The sequence below is a fragment of the Hakea prostrata genome, chromosome 1 (assembly GCF_041222555.1).
Source record: "Hakea prostrata isolate BN-2017 chromosome 1, UWA_Hpros_2, whole genome shotgun sequence".
Taxonomy (NCBI): Eukaryota; Viridiplantae; Streptophyta; class Magnoliopsida; order Proteales; family Proteaceae; genus Hakea; species Hakea prostrata.
The window spans coordinates 8,031,365-8,047,053 of NC_142600.1; the positions used below are offsets into that span (position 1 = coordinate 8,031,365).

The window sequence follows — 15,689 nt, forward strand, 5'->3', positions numbered from 1 at the left end:
TATTCTATCAAGACTACCAATTTAAATCTCCTTGACACTTCAGTTTTTATCAATTGAGTTAGTCATTTAGATTGTTATTTAGATGTTTGGTTAAGTAATTATTCAAACTAAATTTATATATACAATTTCAACTAAATTAACACTAGGTAGGGCTGAGCCAGATTGGCACGAGAGCTAAATCCAAATATTACCTGATTGACTAACTCTATCAAGACTAGTTATTTTGTAATCCAAACCCATTATTTGAATTAAAATAAATAAAATTTTTATGGATAAATGACAATTATCTCTCTTCATAATTGGCTAAAATACACTTTGATCCTTTCATTATGTTAGAACGACATTTACACCACCTCTGATTAGAAAAACTTAACAATAATTCCCCCTATCCTCAGGTTTCCTTGTTCATCAATCTTACCATTAACAATATTATATTACTAAAATACCCCTAATAATCTCATAGTGGGAAGTGAAGGAATACATCTTTGATCAATCTCCTTCCTTATTACATTATTTTACAACAAAAGGAAAATCCATCAAATCCTGCAGCTCATATTACAGCTCTCTCTTTTTTTTTTTTTTTTTTTTTTTGTAATCAAGCATGCCATTAATTCTGAGCAAAGTGTGTGGCCAAGGAAAGCTCTAATAATATCATAGCTTGGTGTACTTTCAAGGGTGGCATTCATTAATGGTTGGAAAAACTATACGGTTACCTAATTTTAGGTTTTTCTTTACAAAAATAACCACCAAATGTTTTTAGGTGACATAATTGAATAAAATCAAGTTTGGGATTATTGAAGCAACCAAAATAGTATCTAACTTCCTTTATTTAATTATTTTTAAGTTTTTTGGCATTTGTCTGTTCATCCACTTCCTGAATCATCACATCTAGCTTTTCCGGTAAATTGGACCAGGCCTAAAAAACTAGTCCTCCCCTGCTCTTCCTCCTTAAGTTGCATGTATTCTTTCCACTACAACACCTTCGTATTTATTTCTAATCCACCTTCTTCTTATTCTCCTTTCCATCTATACAACCTCTTGTTAGTCAACCTTCTTCTTCGAGGAGTATAATATCTCAAACAATATTAAGTTTTGGGTTACAGAACAACAATCTATCCTTTCTTAGTTCTAACTTGCAATTACCACTTAGAATTGATTATCATAAATACAACTCAAGTCTCGAACCCTAGCCTCTCCAAGTACCTTAACTGATACAAAATAAAATCAAATATTGAATCAACGTAATTGCTTACCTAACAAATCAAGAAATGGAGAATAAAGAGAAGGGAACCATGGAGGAGGTCCCAAATTTTATCACTAACTTCTCTAAAAGTTAGGCAAAGGCAACGGCATCATGTTTGATAACACTAAAACAGCTAGGATGTTGAAAGGGGAGGTGAAGTAACCTTCCAAACTGAAATCAGCAGAATGGAAAACAAAGAAACTCAATCGAATGGGTGATCTAACCCATTTTCCAAATTGATTCAAAGAGAATTTCTTCCATGTTAGTGTTTTCATTGTGGAACTTATGAGAAAATAACAGGGCAACAGAGTCTTTGATCATGGCCAAAAAACAATAAAAAAGAGGAAGGAGAAGTTGGGGTGGCAGGGAGAAAATGAAAAGATCTTAAGTTGAAAAGACGAGGGTAAGGGACAACGACAACGGTCTTTGACCGGTGGTGGTCTCTGATCCGTGGTGATGCAAGAGAGATTACCGAGACAGATCGTTGCCCGATGGGACTAGAAGGTTGGTTTTAGGCATAAATTTGTCCAAAATGAGGAAAATGCACTATTTTGGCCACTTTTGTAAACCTAAACTTGATTTTATTCATTATTGCTGATTGAATCATTGGGTTGCTAGTTTTATAAGAGAGAACCTAAAAGTGGCTAATCATGTAATTTTCCCCAATTGATTCTACAAAACCATTTTTTAAGGAACTAGGGATCATCCTTATTTTTGAAAGGACGAGACTTGCATATCCATTCGGATTGTTTACCTCTTATTAGTGCTCTCTAAGGTCTCCAATTATCTTTAGTGGAGTTTCTTTTATTTACATTTCTAGGATTGACAACAGTTTTGTTGATTTTCTTGTTAGGAGTGCTTGCAGATTATCACTAAACAGATCTTGGTAGGATATAACCCCTTTGTTTATGTGATTTTGTCTCGTTTATGTAGATCTTTTGACCTAAACTCTTTCATCTAATATATTGTTGTTTTTATGTTTTGGTGATTAGGCATAATAAATATGTCAATTCATCTCTTTTTTTTTTTTTTTTGGTAAGTAGTACTTCATTCATTAAAGAAAGAAAAGTACAGACACATAACTGCATGAAAACACAAAGTTCACACCGAACCAAGGAGCGGAAAGCGACCAAACTATCATACATGCAATAGACAGGGTCATCCTAAGTAAGGGATGGGTCAAGCCCAATATACCCTTAGAAATAAAACTGCAACAAATGCAGCACCAAATAAACACCGGCACCCACAAAGGGAACAAAAAACATGCCACAAAGGCGGACACATAACACGCCTCAAGGGCGGACAGACAACACGCCTCAAGGGCAGACACAAACATAAGTGCATGAAAAAGAATATAACTTGTATTCCACTGATAGCAAAACTGGACACGAAATCACAAAATATGACAAATAAAACATACCCTACTTTGTGGCTTTGCATCTTTTTGGGCAGTCATCTCTCAAGACAAGTATTATGACAAAAAAAATCAAGAGCATCCTGAAGACAAAAGTATTTTTGTGTATATTTTTTGAGTTACTATCAAGCTCTTTTTCCGAAAACAATGCATTTATTTACTCATGCCTTGCCCTTTTCTTATTTATTTATTTATGAGATATTGGGACCCAGCCCTCTTGGACTCAAAAGGATGAGAATTTATGCATCTTGTCCACAAGGTATTTCTTTTCTCCTGTTGAATTGTCCATAAGTCATTAATTATAAATATTTCTCAGCAGTGTAAACTCTTGAAGAACCTATGACAATGTCAAATACAATTTTACTTTTAAAACTAAAGGTAAAAAGAATGTCTCTGAATGGAGTAACTTATCCATAGAAACATAGAAGTGTATGAGACTAGCACTCAAGAATTAAAACGAAAAAATCCACCGATTTGATACCGTTGTGTTTGCTCTTAATATTGGCGTTACTAACGTATGAGTTACACAAGAAAATGACAATCTTTTGCTTAAAACTTTGATGGTTAAATGAACAATATATCTGCTAGGGTTAGCTTCATCTGAACTCATCCCTAGCTATTTCAAACATTTAATCACATCCTCATTTCAACTTCTTACCTTTCAATAATATTTAGTTTTAAAATAAATTCCAAAAACCATCCAAAAAATATAAAAAAATCAAAGGAACACAGACCTCACACATTAACAAATGACTCTCCGTTTCTGAATAAGCTCTGTTACCCACAATAAATAGACCTCACACACCAACAAAGAAGAAGAAAGCAGCTCCGTTACCACACAACTCACCTAGAAATTGCCCTCCTAGCCTCCTAGGTTGCTCAAATATTTAATGAAAACCAAAAATTATCCGGATAAGCAAAAACCCAACTTACTTTTGCCGAATTATTTCCCAGTTAGGCTGCTCGAAGGACAATGTGCTGATATTCTGAGCAGGAACATGGAAGGGAATAAAAACGCCGAAAGTGCGTTTCTAATACAAGCATCCAAATTTCAAATCAACCCGCATACTAACTTCTTTGATCACGTGAAAATTTTGTCCTCCTTCCACCTTTTTTGATTTATATATATGTTTATTGTAGTAGTAGTATCCTTACTGTTGTCTTCTTTCCTCTCCTCTTGGTCCCCCCTCAACTAGCAGCAAATTCCAGAGCCCTGAGAGACCACATAATTCAAATAAAACGAAACGAATATTATTTTAATTTTTGTCCCAAGTCCCATGTCCTCCAGACCGCTCTGAGTCTTCAGCCTTTCTCATCAATTCTTCAGTCTTCAATCATAAACCTCACAAGCCTTCCAGAAGCCTGCACAAAGACCCCAGCACAATTTAGGCACAAAACATACTCCGATTACTTCTAGAGTGGTGTTTCTTTGCTCACAGAGGGAGACAAAATTCCACTATCTCGGGTGGGGTGGGGGGTAGGGATAGCAACTGGTCAGGTGCTGGGTGGTTCAATTGCAGTGTTCCTAGAATTCAGAGGATTTGTGCTAAGTATACATGTAACAACCAGCAACATCTTGCAGGCTCATTTGCAAGTTGGAGCTTCCTCATAACCTATAGAAATCGTGCTAGGTGAGGCATGCTATGAACCCTTCTCATTGTCAACCCTAATTTAAGCTTGCTGCCTGTGGAACTAACCACTGTAACAATCTGAGACCCAACTTACAGGCCAGTGATGCAGGGATATCGGAAAGCTAAGGATCGAGTGTGAGCCTCTTGAAAAATCAGTAAAACACATAGCATATTAACATAACAGGATGCATCATCAGCTGTACCACGATACTGGCAGAAAACAGGAACTGAAAGAAATATAGTATATACATACCACACTTGGGTGCTTTAGCAAAGATGCATCACACAAGTTGCCGTCGCAATCACGGGAGAGCAGTATCCGCACGTGCGGGATAGTCTTCCAGCTTTCTCCAAGGGCAGGCTTAAGGGAACCTCCCTCTCCTCCCACCATGTGATTTGTCACCTTAATCAATGATTCAATGCATCATTAACATTGTCAATCTATATAAGATAAAGAAATCATGATTGACAGCAGAAAGATTATGTTAATTAAAAGCGACAAATTGAAGGTAGCCTTTCCAGCTATATATAGCCAACCACATCAGGATTTCCACTTGTTTAGAACAGTCTGGAATGGCAACAATTTCTGATGTACTATTCCAACAACCAAACTTTACATTGTACTAAAGTTTTACACATTAGCCAGCCCATTCCCACCAACCTAAACTGTACCCTTTGCTGGAATGGTTCAGAGAACATTGACCACCTTCCCGCTCCCTCTGGGATAGAGCCCTAGCTTCCATCTGGCCCCGATTGCGGCGCTCCTATGGGTTTGTTCGTGATTGGACTTGGATTTTGTAGAACTTTGCCGATCATTCAATTTGCGATCAATTAGGCAAGCTAGTCTTTGGTGCCACTATCCATAGCACAATCTTAAAAACCGGACTTCCAAATCTCGATCCTTAGACTTGATTTGGTAAGCCATCTATTTTTATGTTACTTCTAGAGTGCTCTCTTTCCCCCATCCCCCAGTTACTGACAACCCCAGAAATAGGTTAATTGTTACCTCCTGGGGTCTTAGCTCTCCCCTGTATCCCCCCTCTTAAAGCCTTGTGCTGCCCCCCCCCCCTTCTTCCCCTCCTTTGTTTTTCCTTCGTTGCTTTAATATTATTATTATTCATTCATCCAAAAAAAAAAGTTTTACTCATCTGCAATTCTGCATAAATAAGACTAAACTGATGTTATTCAAGTAGGTAGGTGGGAATACGTATCCTGCTTTGCAATCAAACACTATTTAAAACCATATCTTCTGCTAAAAGTGGAGGGATGTCTTCTTCTCTGCAGTTCATGCAGGTCGCTAACCTTAATTTGTCTAGCACCTCCAACTGTAGCATATAGCTCTACCACTGGAGCATTTTTGGTGGCTGGGCCCCCACAACTAAATGTCTTTCACTACATCATCAGTTGAAGCCTTTACGAAGTGAGATGTTTTAAATGCATGATTTTCAATTATAGCACAATCCTGCTATGACCTTCTAGAGTATGTCCAATTTTGAGTATTTTCTGCTCCTTTAAAATATTCCAGAACCCAGTCACATAGGTGGACAAGAAAGCTATATTTTTAATTCAACTTTTGCTCCCAAAGTTATATTTTAATTCAACTTTTGCTTCCTGGTTGAAATTATTTAGTTCAAAAAAGAGCAGCAGCCGGGTATCTATCCAAAAGATCCACAGTGCACACCACTTCATCTACACAATTCTTAATATAAAGGCAATGTCATCATTAATTTTTTGCTTTTTAATTATGATTCACCAAAGCAATTCATTAATGCTTTTCCCACAACAAACACTTGACTACACACAACAAAAGTACGGTTTTATATCTAAATAACTATCAACGAGAAAAAGAATACCTCCAGAATCAGCCATCATGCTGATTAGCTTTATCTCAGCTAAACTGAATTGGGATTGATTACAAAAATCCAGTTTTACCTATCAATTATTTCTGATGTCAACTTGAATGGCCATACTCCTGACAATAAGCCAAGAGTGAAATAGAAAACAGGATTCTTGTACCCTACCCCTTGAGTTACATATATTCCTCGGCAATGACAACTGTACATAATTCCATGGCTCAGGGTTGAAAATATGTAGTTATATAGATAATCAATGCTACTAATAATCACTTTTAACATTTAATCTTGTTTTGAGAAACCACCAAGGTGTTAAAATAGAATTGCACTTGACATAAAACATATGCACATATCTGCTCCAATGAGGGCCAATGTTGCGGATAGGTTGACCAGTCCACACATCTGATTACATCCCGATTCAAGTTAGCTGGTTGGCAACACAAATCATAAACAAATCCAAGACTGAAAGGGTTCATGGGAGTATGGGACTATCAGCTGCATGGACATACATGGGGATATGCCATAAGAATGCATGGCCAATCATTGAATTGGAGGCTAAAATTTGACATGCAGCCAATCCATACCTCGATCTGTCCAACCAAACATTGGAAACACCAGCATCATTTTAGAAGTGGAGCATTTTGTGTCAAGTTCTGTTTGCGAAGTCACCAGAAATTATTGTTAATTTTTCCTAACATGAGTATGCAAGTGCAAAAGCACATATGTAGACTGGTCAAAGGGTTCGGCAAGCCTGGGCGGGGGCTTCAGCCACCTCTAACCATAGGCCTAGCTCAGCACGTGCTTGAGATTGAGTTTCCAACTAGCTGAAAAGCCCAGCTCAGCCTAGCCTAGTCCAAAATTTTGATCAGTAACCAACTGATCAATTTTAGGTTATCGCCTGCCCAAGTTGTATCCCTGGTTAAATCCAACCCTCAAGTCTTAGGATAGATTGAACCACCAACATCAATCCCATTAATGTGACTATGCCCAAACCTAACTTTATTTCTCTCTCTTCCTTTTCTAGGTTACAAGAGTATGATTGTTGGGTTACAAGAACGTAACTAACCAATACTGAGAGATTGTGCTCGTGTGCTAACTTCTTTAGAAGCAAACCAGCTGAAATCATCAAAGCATGCCCTGCATGCCCATAAAAGATGACCAAATAAGTTTTCCATGCTTGAGTAATATTTACATAATTTAAGTACAACAAACATATATAAGAAATAGTACATACAACATGGTTATTACCAAATAAAAGGAATCAAATATATACAAGAAAGAGCACACAAGATGTTTAAAACCTTAGATGTCAAGGCGACAAGGCAACCAAAGCAATTAGGGCATTGCTTACGCACCTTGGCGATAATGCGGTGCCAAGGTGGCAATACAGCAACCAAGGTGTTTTAGTCTACCTTTTCATTATACAATTATTTTATGTGGCACAAATAGTATACAAAAAACTTTTATATTTTTATATAAGATAAAAGAATTTGAAAGAATTATAATCATAAAAAATTATCAGAAGAAAACAGACGTAAGTTCTCATCATAATACAAATATACAATTTTAATTATACAATTATTTTTTATGTGGCACAATTAGTATACAAAAACTTTTATAGTTTTACGTAAAAAATTATAACAAGAAAACAGACGTAAGTTTTCATCATAATACAAATATACAGTTGCAATTAGCAACATAACGTAACATATCAACATAAGATTATGAACTATATAAAATTACAAATACAAAAAATGGAAGTAGTAATTATTTTTACCTCAATGATAGTATGATGTCAAATGAGTGTATTGTCCCTACACCCTACGAGCATTCCACATATGACCTCAGTCTTCATGTGTCTTCTTTTTTAACCACTTTCTTGTCCGAACCAATAAATTAACTGATCGCATTATTCCCAAATTCTCCATCTAATGATTCCTGAATCCAAAATAAATACTTACTATATTTGGTGATGTAACCACAAATCTAGGGTTAAGGGTAAAGCTGTAATTTTCTTATTTTTGTGGCTTTCCAGGAAATTCCAGCAAAGGTAGAGGGGTTTCTTAGAAATTTAAGTCAATTCAAGCCTGTTGAGAATGAAACTCAGATCTGAATTCTATTGGATTTGAAATTCAGATTTGAAATTTGAATTTTAGGGCAAACTAGGGTTTCAGCTAGGATTGGGAGAGTGGCTGAAATTGCTGTCCTGCAGATCAGACTTGGGTCTGTTGCTCATCTACAATTCAGAAGTTGTTTCCGAGAATGAGGGACTGAGGTCAAAGCAATTAGGGTTTTCCTGAAATTTATCAAAATTCTGTAGATCGTCTGAAGAAGATGAAGTTCAGGAATTTCTAAACTCCAGAAATAGGGTTGTTTTGAGGAAACTAAAGAGTAGGGATGGTGCCTAAAGATTTGTGTGATTCTAATGGTGGGAGAAGGGTGGGAGAGGGTGGGTTTAAGGGCTGGGATTTGGGATTTCCTAGAGTCTAGGATATGCTACCGTGGGGAAGAAGAGAAGGGTGGTTGACCTGTGAGAGCTACAGTAGATGGGGGAAGGGCTGGGGAGGTTGTGGGGACTAGGGGAAAGGTTTAAGGGAATCGTGGGACCTCAGGGATGCTGCTGATTTGAGGCAGCAGCAAGGAAGGGGCTAGGGGAAGGGTGCACAAGTCAGGGGAGGGGGAAAGAAGGCTGCAAACCAGGGGGGAAGGTAGGAGTGAGCTGCTGTACTTGTTTGCTTGGAGATTGAATGCTTGGCTGTTGGAAGGCTGCTGTGATGGGATTAGCTGCTGAGGAAGGTGAATGCTTGCTGGAAATTGATTGAAGACTGAATGCTTGAAAACTAAAAGCTCAATAAACAATCATAGGGTCCCCCTCTTAGGAACGCTGCCACCTCTAGGCAAAAATACTCAATTCATTAATCAATCCAAACTGAAAATAACATCACATGAAGAGACTATTTATATCCTAAAATAATAGACTTTGACTCCAACTGAAATCTCCTTACTGGTAGGGGGGTCCCATTACATATTGAACTGGACTCTTATCCAAACACTTAAAAGGGGAATCAAATTACTACAAGATTACAACCCTTAGATTGGAATCTCTCTAATACATTTTAAGTTATCCTTTTAACCACATGCTAATTAAATAACTTTAAGACTGGCAGCCAACTTTAAATCAGACTAGACTCTTAAGCAAAACCAAACCTGACTCAACTTAACAAACTGGACTCGACAAATATTCTGGAAAATCCTAAAATTAATTTCAGAAATAAATTAAAGGGTTAAATGCCAAAAATGCCCCTCTAAAGAGATTCCGCCAGCTTAGGGTGGCTTCTTGGAGCAATCCTAGGGGCCCCACTTGAGTTTTCGGCCAAAGGGGCTCCCTATGTTCGCATCATTTGGTTATGCTTTTCTAGAATAAAATTTGATGGCCTAAAAAAATCCCAAAAAAAAGTCTAAAGCACAAAAGACCACTTTAGCACTTGGGCATCAATACAACACACAAGATGACAAAGCGGCAGTGCATAGGCAAAAGTGGCCAAAATTTTGCATGTCAATAAAGCGCCTCAACACCTAGGCTGCCTAGGTGCCAAGGCGTACACCTTGATAGCCACGTTTAAAAACCAAAGCAAAAGCTAGAGAATGCACATATCTTTTTGAGCAATTTTTTATACACATCACTGTTAGGGAGGTTAGGTAATTCAAAGGCATTAAAAGGGGCACCTAGGCATTCAGTAGATGCAAATATAGCAATGACCATCTTACACAGTTACAGTTATGTGCAACATATATGTCATACAGGTACAAATATGATATAACCATGCTAGTAATGACCAAAAGTAGGAAAATCAATATGAAAGAAATAAAGCATAGACATAATCACATAATATAATCATATTCAAAAAGAAAAGAACAGAACAATAAACATGAATAAACATGAAGTATCAAAGTCTGATACAAAACAAGGTGTGCTGTCCCAAGGGTTTGAGTTGACAACTAGACAGCCAAGGCAGTAGGCGTGTTTTTGCCATGTACCCAAGAAGGCACCTTGCCTTGACAGCTATGTTTGTATATGAATACAACTACTGTGGTTTATGGACATGCATCTACTGAAGGTCATGTTACTCGAGTCATGTACACAATAGTTGTAGTCCATAGTTACTAATGCACCCCTTTCCCTTTTACCTTGGTTACAAGCAATCCCATCACTAGGATAGTTTCTATTTTTGAGGAGACTATAGTTTCTATTTCTACATACCCAGTTTAGGAAAGTTTTCCTAGACTGACTTTGGTAGCTGTGATTATAAGAATATCATGGGTGAGGAGGAGCTTTACTTGCAAAAATTCCTTCTTGCCTTCTCCCCATTCTCCTCTCCATCTTTTCTCTCATTCCTCTCCTCTCTTTTCTTCTCTTTGATTCTGGATTCTAAACTATGTTACAGTCACATTAACTACGTTAACTGGAAGATTTTCTCAACCCTAGAGATCAAAGAGTCGAAATGCATAATGACCAAGGTATGATAACAGGATTACACCTGCCATTGGCAAAAGAAAGAATGCTGAAGTGAAAAAAAGGCTCAATACTGACAGATCGTTGGTAATTTACCATCCAAAAAGAATCTGTAGTGGGGCTATGGATGACTCAGCTAAATTACCAATGTGGAAGAGTGATAAGCTGATTCCAATCGTTTAATATCAAGGTAACTGCTTGATTGGCCACATGAAAAGTTTCAGAATTTAAGTCAATCATGCACCCTCCATCTATTCGCATGCACTTTTGGTACTCCTGGATTTTCCTATGCCTATATTCAGCCACTTAACCATATAAGCTTAAGCTTAAGACTCGGGCAGTTGAATTTTAGGTCTACCTGTCAATGCAAAAATTTCAGCACCATCCAACCTGCCAGACATCACTAGGTGTGCTCTTCACAGAAACTCTATAAATGTCCCCATTCATAAAATCCACTAGCAACATAACAATAGCACCTTCAAAAACAACAACATTTGACCCAAAAAAAAAAAAACATTTGACCAAAAAAGACAACAACACACACACCCCAAACAAACAAAAAAAAAAAAAAAAGGATTTCATGCTGCACCACCATTGGGGAAAACTTTGTCCAAAAGACAAGGTGGGCCATAAGATCGATATAATTTTTGACGAGCCCGATAACATTCAGGTAGCTCGCTAAAGCAGCTTGTGTATATCCAATAAATACCGAGCAAAATTTTGGTCTGCAAGGATGTATACCATTTGCGCTGTTGCCTCCCAGGACTGGGGTTATGAGGGAAGAGATTGAATCAATTATAAGCAACCGCAGTTGATTATCTCCAGTGGATGCCTGAGGCAAATACATAAGATAGAAAATATTAGGAAATTGATTTATGAAGTAACAACCTTTGAGATGATTTAAATTGATGAAAACCTGAGATGCCAATTTGCATTCCAGCTGCTGCAGCACTTCCAACAGAGCAAAAATGTCAAATACAGAATAACTAAATATATTTCTCATCACTCTTTCAAAATGTCTTCGTCTGTCCTGAAGTAAAAGAGCATTATTGTCAGACAAATTGTTACAAATATACATAGATTTTGAAGCATATAGATGTATGGACAAACACCATGGCACAATCTTGAATGGTTGCATGCTAGTAATTTCCTAGGTAACGAAAATTAACTCTATAAATGTCCAAAAATATGTTTGTATACTGAATGTTGCAAAAAATTTAGCCAAACATGCATAAAACTATGTCAGTGACTGGTGAGACCCAGTTATGGTGGGCTTCACAGAGAAAATGGCCTGGAAGAATGGGAAGAAGGTGGAGACAAGATCGCATCAGGGAGAAATCTTTTTGGGGGGGCCCCAAGGGGGGGTGATCACAGGCCAAGCAGGTTCTTCTCAAACAGATTATATTTTGCAAATTTTCACGGACGTCGGGGAATTACATCCTTTAAATAAAAAGAAAAATAAAGGGCTCCTAAAGACTAACTCTCCAACTAGGACACTGAATAAAATAAGGAACTAAAAGAGCTAGAAACCAATATCCTACACAACTAACTTATAAAATAAATAGAATAAAACAAACCAAAATGCATTATCTCCCCAAATAACATGAATTCTTATAAAGTCTACTAGACCAACTGGGTTTGGGTCAGTCCAGGGCAGTGTATCTAGGTTAAAGGAAGAAATAGATCAGTTTTGACATCATTCACTTCAATGCTTAGAAGCCTTTTTACGTTCTTTCCGCATTAATGCTCGCAAAATGACAAAGAGAAGGCTGATATCTGACAGTAAGATAAAATATACAATATGAAAATTACCACCTGAAAACATATTCAAAATTGTTGACTAACCAGGTCAGTTGACATCATGTGCTGGTAGACACCCAGTAGGACATAATTGACTGAGTGGGGGTTTGGGGATGTGGAGGAGAGGGGATCCATACTCATACATAAGTCGGTCAGTATGTCACAGCAACCGGTCTATGAGCTAGTAGTTCTGTTGTTGACAAGTGGTATATATGTATGTCTCATGCATGCATACCATGAAGGAGTGCTAACACAACCCGCAGATCTCAGTCTGGTGAGTGAGATACTAACTCAAACATCATACTGGGAAGCTAAACAACATTCTGGTGAAACCAGCAGGTCAAAGTCAACAGAAGTTAGCAGCAATATTGTTTCATAGAAGTATTATACTTAAGCAAGGTTTTTAAGCTGTCTGGTCCTGCCTTCTGTGCAAGGTCAACCAATCAACCTACACAACAGCCAGGTCATAACCATCTAGTCCCCAAACAAAACCGATCAAGGTAAATGGTTCCTGGGATTTCCACAACAGTGAACAGAACCATGGCTGGGATGCTTTTGGATTCACCACAGGAATGTGTTTGGAAATGTAAAGTCATAAGGGAGGAAAGTTATTAAGATGCAGAAGAAGTGAAAAAATAATTAACAATATCTCCTCCTTCAGTCTCTGTTATTCTCTTCTTTCAGTCTTATGGTACTGATCGTTACTGACTTACCATTCTTCAACCGCACCCAAGTCTCAACAACAGAGTGAAAATAAATAAATAAATAAATAAAATACTACGAATAGGAGAAAAAATAAATTGACCTCCTTGGAAGAACTCAAGCTTCGTGTAAGGAAGCATACAATTCGTCTAGGTGAAAAGGAATTACACGTATCTAAGAACATGACAGCACCCATGTACTTGTTTGCAGCATTAGATGCAGCTTGAAGACAAATCTGAATGAGTAAATAGGGTTTGTCAGTTAACAACTCAAAGTGATCCACACAATACAAAGAATTCTTAAAGCAATATACAAAGATATTTTTAAAATATGAAGTAGAAAACAACTCAAGTGATCCACACAATACAAACCAACTCTTAAAGCAATATCTAGAGTTTTAAGTCACATCCTCTTACTTGTGTTTTACCACAGGATGACGGCCCTACTAGTTCTGTTAACTGTCCCTGACGCAACCCACCTTGAAGAAGATTATCAATCCTGTCCCATAACTTTACAAGTTAAATGACACCTCCAAATACCCACAAAATCCTACCACAATAGAATCTAGAAGGAAGTTCAGGCTCAAGATACCCTTCACATCCAGTTGACAAGATGTGCTTATTCTGTAAAGCATCTTCCAACAACTTCATACCATTTAACCATGGTTGATGATGAATGTCTATGATAGAGAAGATTCTTGAAATTCCCTATTCAGAAATAGAAGCATAAGTAGAAGTCCTTTCAGAATTTCATGCATACAGAAATAGAATAAACACTAACTTGTTTCAATTTCTTAGAGGTGCCATGCAGCTCTGCAGAAGCAGCTAGTACATTGAGGTCATGAACAAGGAAATCTTCCACTGCACAAGAACAGTCATAATTAGGGACAATGAATATTCTGACCCATGGCTATGTAGTTCATTCATATCATCAAAATATAAAGAACAATGAACTGAAAGTAATTTTGGTTAATCAAACCCCATAATAGATCATTAACCGTGCCATTTGTAAGGATCGAAACTAAGGAACAATCTCACAACAGAAAAAAAGGAAAAACATTGAACACAGAATTTTCATGCAGGAAACCCTAATCCTCATATAATTACAATTTTATCCCCATATAAGCCATTGACCAAAACCTTTATCAAATTACAAATACAGCCTAATTATAAGTATATGGACCCGCGGAATACAAGACACCCAAACCCAACACCATGGTTAACCTTAACCCTCTCACTCTCATTTTGAAATGTTACTTTTCTTCATACATAAATGGACATGAATGACTTGTCATCAAAGTTGAAGGATGAATTACCTAATAGCTGGAATTATAACACTCTTGTGCACAGCTGAATGTACCAACAGCCATAAAGTAAAAGACACTAAGACGGGGAAGTTGAAATAGAAATGGCAATAATTGGTACGTGCTTGGGACTCATACAAGTGGGTGTGCAACTGCTTTGGTTAGCAGCAAAAGCTAAAAGCAACTTCCCGCCCACAGACTCCACACATCAGTGGATTTCAACACTGGCCGGTCATATTTTAGCAGTTAACCACCCAATTTTCGAGAGGCAATATACTAACACGCAATACCCAAGTAAGATATGAGGAACAGCCAACAAAAGCAAGGAACATCCGCTGTCATATGGACCAAAATAAGGACAGACTCAGGAATGAGTTAAAATTGGACAATTGAAGACCAGATGGCGAATGGGGATCCTATATTATACCCGGCTTTCACCCAGAAGTAGTTTGTGAAAAATGCTTAGGAGATCGAATGTAGGGATTACTGACAAACACTTCATAGGCAATGTTTGTCAGCCATATGGTTGGCCTCATCCAGCAGCTCCGTACTTCGTCATGAAAGACTCACATATACGACAGTGATTCAGAAAGTTAAGAATTGATCGTAAAATCTCCAATCATGCACTCACGCTCTTCGAAAATTTATCCATTTCACCGACGACTTTCATCCGCTTGGCAAACCCGGAGTTGTAGTATAAAATTTTGAAGTCCAATCCAGAATGCAGAAAACACCTAACAGGATTTCGGCATTTCGCCATTCGTACATCATTGTAAACCAGATTAAAGCAAGGTTGGATGAGACTTAACTTCGAATTACGTGGTACATGAGATCAAACACGAAACAAAACTTTTGATGAGATCAATCTCAGTTTTTAGGTCATGAACCAATAAGCTACTGTTACTTCTAAAGCTTGGTTAGCAAAGCTAAAGTTTCCGAGATGGCATGCGAACCTGAAAATATGCCGTGAGAAGCACAAAACTGCAGAAAATTGCAGTCAATTTCAGAATACTCGACCTCCAGAGCTTTCAACGGCGGCATTTTCCATCCCAGAGGAGGAGACAAATTAAACTTTGAACACACTACAGATTTTCTGTGGTTTTGGGTTTTCTTAAGTGCTCATTGCAAATATTAGATTCAATTTGAAAATAAAACATAAAACAGAAAAACCATTTATTGATGGTTCGACCGGTTGATCTAAGAGTTTTAATCAAAGTGACACGTATCAAA

At 37.6% G+C, this 15,689-nt stretch overlaps 1 protein-coding gene across 2 annotated transcripts; it reads right to left on the bottom strand.

Annotated features, from left to right (window-relative positions):
* Positions 1-3,396: 3,396 nt before the first annotated feature.
* On the bottom strand, positions 3,397-15,645 carry RAD51D (DNA repair RAD51-like protein). Of its 2 annotated transcripts, XM_089159828.1 has the most exons (10): positions 15,413-15,645; positions 13,937-14,016; positions 13,748-13,863; positions 13,573-13,654; positions 13,260-13,391; positions 11,571-11,684; positions 11,396-11,486; positions 7,208-7,278; positions 4,542-4,691; positions 3,397-4,019 (listed from the first exon to the last, which is right to left on the bottom strand). In XM_089159828.1, exons 1-10 carry the CDS (start codon positions 15,498-15,500, stop codon positions 3,981-3,983), a joined length of 963 nt encoding a protein of 320 aa, XP_089015954.1. In that variant the 5' UTR covers positions 15,501-15,645; the 3' UTR covers positions 3,397-3,980. The 2 variants fall into 2 exon arrangements, with proteins under 2 accessions (XP_089015954.1, XP_089015962.1); XM_089159836.1 differs by lacking the exon at positions 11,396-11,486 and having other exon boundaries at positions 11,543-11,684.
* Between the last annotated feature and the right edge of the window lie 44 nt (positions 15,646-15,689).

Coding starts and splice junctions, on each gene's coding strand:
- RAD51D (XM_089159828.1), bottom strand. CDS start 15,500: ATGCCGCCGTTGAAAGCTCTGGAGGTCGAGTATTCTGAAATTGACTGC. Junction 14,017..15,412: donor TTCTCACGGCATATTTTCAG/GTTCGCATGCCA, acceptor GTTCTTGTGCAG/TGGAAGATTTCCTTGTTCAT. Junction 11,487..11,570: donor AATGCAAATTGGCATCTCAG/GTTTTCATCAAT, acceptor TATTTGCCTCAG/GCATCCACTGGAGATAATCA.